The sequence below is a fragment of the Coregonus lavaretus genome, assembly GCF_964263955.1.
Source record: "Coregonus lavaretus genome assembly, contig: HAP1_SCAFFOLD_5947, whole genome shotgun sequence".
Taxonomy (NCBI): Eukaryota; Metazoa; Chordata; class Actinopteri; order Salmoniformes; family Salmonidae; genus Coregonus; species Coregonus lavaretus.
Genome location: NW_028165726.1, coordinates 3,759 through 9,475, shown reverse-complemented (window position 1 = coordinate 9,475; position 5,717 = coordinate 3,759). Strand labels below are relative to the sequence as shown.

At 39.1% G+C, this 5,717-nt stretch overlaps 1 protein-coding gene across 1 annotated transcript; it reads right to left on the bottom strand.

The window, feature by feature from the left end:
• Positions 1-243: 243 nt before the first annotated feature.
• LOC311115545 (ribonuclease inhibitor-like) lies at positions 244-5,079 on the bottom strand (the record flags this gene model as incomplete). The annotated part of the gene is made up of 2 exons (XM_084190698.1): positions 244-433; positions 4,906-5,079. Coding segments are annotated over 2 exons (364 nt in total), but the record flags the coding sequence as incomplete, so codon positions are not given.
• Between the last annotated feature and the right edge of the window lie 638 nt (positions 5,080-5,717).

The following is a 5,717-nucleotide window of genomic DNA, read 5'->3' as shown; positions in this document are numbered from 1 at the left end:
AATAATGAATGAGAAAGTTACAGAGGCTACAACAAAACAGCTAACCTCTCACCATTAACCTCAAAAAAAGGTGACATTGTGTACTGTCACCTAATATGAAACATTCTATCTCAAATCCAAAATGCTGGAGCATAGAGCCAAATGTAAAACTGTAAGCTTCACTGTCCAAACACATATGGTGTTGACTATGTGTGCCTGGTAAACACATGTGGATCTGGTGAACAGTTATCACTTGTTGACCAACTACAGGAATACTGACCTCAGAGTCTCCAGTTTACAGTGGGGATTCCCCAGTCCAGCAGAGAGCAGCTTCACTCCTGAATCCTTCAGGTCATTGTTACTCAGGTCCAGCTCTCTCAGGTGTGAGGGGTTTGACTTTATAGCTGATTCCAGAGAAGCACAATCTCCCACTGTAATTCGACAGCCTGACAGCCTGGAAAGAGAAAAATCATATTAAAACCACACTGCTATTTTTGGTGGTGAAAATAGTGGCAGTATATTTTTTCAACATATTCAGATATATCAGTGTCCTGAAACCTGCCATATCTATTCATAAATTAATGTATCATTATTAGAAATTACAAATTATCAAAGTATTGCTTGTAGAGAGACAAATATAAAAGTACAGATATTTGAGTAGACTGACCAGAGCAGTTTAAAAAGCAGTATCAGTCAAAAGACAGACAGTGAGGTATCAGATTTAGATTGTATTGAGTATACATTCCACACCATATCTATTTTGACAGTGAAGCTAACATTTTAAATGTGGCTCTATACTCCAGCATTTTGGATTTGAGATCAAATGTTTCATATGAGGTGACAGTATATAATGTCACCTTTTACTTGAGGGTATTTTCATACATATCTGTTTCACCATTTAGAAAAATAAAAGCACTTTGCCCGTCTAGTCCCCCTATTTGAAGAAGTCATAAGTATTCTGACCAATTCTGACCAATTAGTGTATTAAAGTAGTTCAAAGTTTAGTATTTTGTTCCAAACTCGTTGGTTGCATTCGCAGTTTGTTTTGGTTGTGTTTTGGGTTATGTTTTGCCCAATAGTAACTGAATGGTGGATGATGACTGGAGTAATATTCTGTCTAAGTGAGTAGATAACATGTTTCTAAACACTACTTAATTAATCCTGATGATGCCTTGATTAAGAATAATCATGAATGAATCATGAATAATAATGAATGAGAAAGTTACAGAGGCTACAACAAAACATGCTAACCTCTCACCATTACCAATAACAGAGGGGGATGATCCTTGTTCCTCTGTAACTTTCTCATTCATCATCATTCACGATTCTTCATGATTCTTCATGATCATGGTAGCATCCACATGAATGTAGAAGTGTTCAGAAACATCTTCTATTCTTACTGACAATACAACTGAAGTGACTCCAAAATGACAGGACATTATTCACCATTCAGTTTCTATTGGGGAAAACATCATCCAAAACACAACCAAGTCAAACTGCAAATGTATTCAACAAGTTTGTAGAATCACAAGCTTTATGTAATCACTGTGGGTAAGGAATATGGGACCAAATACTAAACTTATGACTACTTTAATACAATATAAGTGACTATGTCCAAATTATTACGACTTTTTCAAATGAGAGAACTAGACACATCAAGTGTTTTCATTTCTAAACAGTAACACAGATATGTATGAAAATACCCTCAAATACAAGGTGACATTATATACTGTCACATAATATGAAACATTATATCTCAAATCCAAAATGCTGGAGCATAGCACCAAATGTAAAACTGTAAGCTTCACTGTCCAAACACATATGATGTGGACTATGTGTGCCTGGTAAACACATGTGGATCTGGTGAACAGTTATCACTTGTTGACCAACTACAGGAATACTGACCTCAGAGTCTCAAGTTTACAGTGTGGATCCTCCAGTCCAGCAGAGAGCAGTCTGACTCCTGAGTCTCCTGGGTGATTGTAGCTCAGGTCCAGCTCTCTCAGATGTGAGGGGTTTGACTTCAGAGCTGAGACCAGAGAAGCACAGCCTCCGTCTGTGACTAGACAGCCTGACAGCCTGCAAGAATAAAATCCTATTAAAATCACACTGCTACTCTTTGGTGGTGAAAATATGTTTGTTCAACATTTTCAGATACATCAGAGTCCTGAAACCTGGAATATCTATTCATATATGTATATTGAGTTGAAGTCGGAAGTTTACATACACCTTAACCAAATACATTCAAACTCCGTTTTTCATCATTCCTGACATTTAATCATAGTAAAGATTCCCTGTCTTAGGTCAGTTAGAATCACCACTTTATTTTAAGAATGTGAAATGTCAGAATAATAGTAGAGAGAATTATTTATTTAAGCTTTTATTTCTTTCATCACATTTCCAGTGGGACAGAAGTTTACATACATTCAATTAGTATTTGGTAGCATTGCCTTTAAATTGTTTAACTTGGGTCAAACGTTTTGGGTAGCCTTCCACAAACTTCCCACAATAAGTTGGGTGAATATTGGCCCATTCCTCCTGACAGAGCTGGTGAAACTCAGTCAGGTTTGTAGGCCTCCTTGCTCACACACGCTTTTTCAGTTCTGCCCACAAATATTATATAGGATTGAGGTCAGGGCTTTGTGATGGCCACTCCAATACCTTGACTTTGTTGTCCTTAAGCCATTTTGCCACAACTTTGGAAGTACGCTTGGGGTCATTTTCCATTTGGAAGACCCATTTGCGACCAAGCTTCAACTTCCTGACTAATGTCTTGAGATGTTGCTTCAATATATCCACATAATATTTTCCTTCCTCATGATGCCATCTATTTTGTGAAGTGCACCAGGCCCTCCTGCAGCAAAGCACCCCCACAGCATGATGCTGCCACCCCCGTGCTTCATGGTTGGGATGGTGTTCTTCGGCTTGCAAGCATCCCCCTTTTTCCTCCAAACATAACGATGGTCATTATGGCCAAACAGTTATATTTTTGTTTCATCAGACCAGAGGACATTTCTCAAAAAAGTACGATCTTTGTCCCAATGTGCAGTTGCAAACCGTAGTCTGGCTTTTTTATGGCTGTTTTGGAGCAGTGGCTTCTTCCTTACTGAGCAGCCTTTCAGGTTATGTCGATATAGGACTCGTTTTACTGTGGATATAGATACATTTATACATGTTTATATAGGCCTCCTGTACCTCAGTTGGTAGAGCATGGCGCTTGCAACGCCAGGGTTGTGGGTTCGATTCCCACGGGGGACCAGTATGAAAAATGTATGCACTCACTAACTGTAAGTCGCTCTGGATAAGAGCGTCTGCTAAAATGTAAATATAGGACTTGTTTTACTGTGGAAATAGATACTTTTGTACCTGTTTCCTCCAGCATCTTCACAAGGTCCTTTGCTGTTGTTCTGGGATTGATTTGCACTTTTCACACCAAAGTACGTTAATCTCTAGGAGACAGAACACATCTCCTTCCTGAGCAGTATGACGGCAGCGTGGTCCCATGCTGTTAATACTTGCGTACTATTGTTTGTACAGATGAACGTGGTACCTTCAGGCGTTTGGAAATTGCTCCCAAGTATGAACCAGACTTGTGGAGGTCTACAATTCTATTTCTGAGGTCTTTGCTGATTTCTTTTGATTTTCCCATGATGTCAAGCAAAGAGGCACTGAGGTTGAAGGTAGGCCTTGAAATACATCCACAGGTACACCTCCAATTGACTCAAATGATGTCAATTAGCCTATAAGAAGCTTCTAAAGCCATGACATCATTTTCTGGAATTTTCCAAGCTGTTTAAAGGCACAGTCTACTTAGTGTATGTAAACTTCTGACCCACTGGAATTGTGATGAAGTGAATTTTAGTGAAATAATCTGTCTGTAAACAATTGTTGGAAAAAGTACTTGTGTCATGCACAAAGTAGATGTCCTAACCGACTTGCCAACACTAGAGTTTGTTAACAAGAAATTTGTGGAGTGGTTGAAAAACAAGTTTTAATGACTCCAAAGTGTATGTTAACTTCCGTCTTCAACTGTTTACTCTACTGGCTGTGTAGGGCTATTTGACCAAGAAGGAGAGTGATGGAGTGCTGCATCAAATGACCTGGCCTCCACAATCACCCGACCTCAACCCAATTGAGATGGTTTGGGATGAGTTGGAACGCAGAGTGAAAGAAAAGCAGCCAACAAGTGCTCAGCATTTGTGGAAACTCCTTCAAGACTGTTGGAAAAGCATTCCAGGTGAAGCTGGTTGAGAGAATGCCAAGAGTGTGCAAAGCTGTCATCAAGGCAAATGGTGACTATTTGAAGAATCTCATATATAAAACATATTTTAATTTGTTTAACAATTCTTTGGTTACTACATGATTCCATATGTGTTATTTCATAGTTTTGATGTCTTCACTATTATTCTACAATGTAAAAATTTGTAAAAGTAAAGAAAAACCCTTGAATGAGTATGTGTGTCCAAACTTTTGACTGGTACTGTATATAAATGAATGAATGTATAATTATTAACAGTAGATAACATGTTTCTAAACACTACTAAATTAATCATTGTGTGTGTGTGTGTGTCCAGTGTGTGTGTGTCCAGTGTGTGTGTGTGTGTGTTGTCCAATGAGTGTGTGTCCAGTGTGTGTGTGTGTGTGTGTGTCCAGTGTGTGTATGTGTGTTTGTCCAGGTTGTGTGTCCTGTGTGTGTGTCTCCAGTGTGTGTGTGTATGTGTGTGTGTCCAGTGTGTGTTTGTGTGTGTGTCCAGTGTGTGTGTGTGTTGTCCAATGAGTGTGTGTCCAGTGTGTGTGTTTGTGTGTGTGTCTAGTGTGTGTGTGTCCAGTGTGTGTGTATAGTGTGGGTGTCCTGTGTGTGTGTGTGTGTGTGTCCAGTGTGTGTCCAGTGTGTGTGTGTTCATTGAGTGATACAGGAATACTGACCTCAGAGTCTCCAGTTTACAGTGGGGATTCCCCAGGACAGCAGAGAGCAGCTTCACTCCTGAATCCTTCAGGTCATTGTTACTCAGGTCCAGCACTCTCAGGTGTGAGGAGTTTGACTTCAGAGCTGAGACCAGAGAAGCACAGCCTTCCTCTGTGACTCCACAGCCTGACAGCCTGCAAAGAGTCAAATCATATTAAAACCACACTGCTATTCTTTGGTGGTGAAAAATGTGGCAGTATATTATTTAAACATTTTCAGATATATCAGTGTCCTGAAACCTGCCATATCTATTCATAAATGGATTTATCATTATTAGAAATAACAAATTATCAAAGTATTGCTTGTAGAGAGAAAAATATAATCATTTTAAAACCACACTGCTATTCGTTGGTGTTGAGTAATTTTCTGTCTAAGTGAGTAGATAACATGTTTCTAAACACTACTAAATTAATCCTGATGATGACATGATTAAGAAAAATCATGAATGAATCATGAATAATAATGAATGAGAAAGTTACAGAGGCTACAACAAAACATGCTAACCTCTCACCATTAACATCAAATAAAAGGTGACATTCTGTACTGTTGCCTAATATGAAACATTATATCTCAAATCCAAATTGCTGGAGCATAGCACCAAATGTAAAACTGTAAACTTCACTGTCCAAACACATACGGTGTGGACTATGTGTGCCTGGTAAACACATGTGGATCTGGTGAACAGTTATCACTTGTTGACCAACTACAGGAATACTGACCTCAGAGTCTCCAGTTTACAGTGGGGATTCCCCAGTCCAGCAGAGAGCAGCTT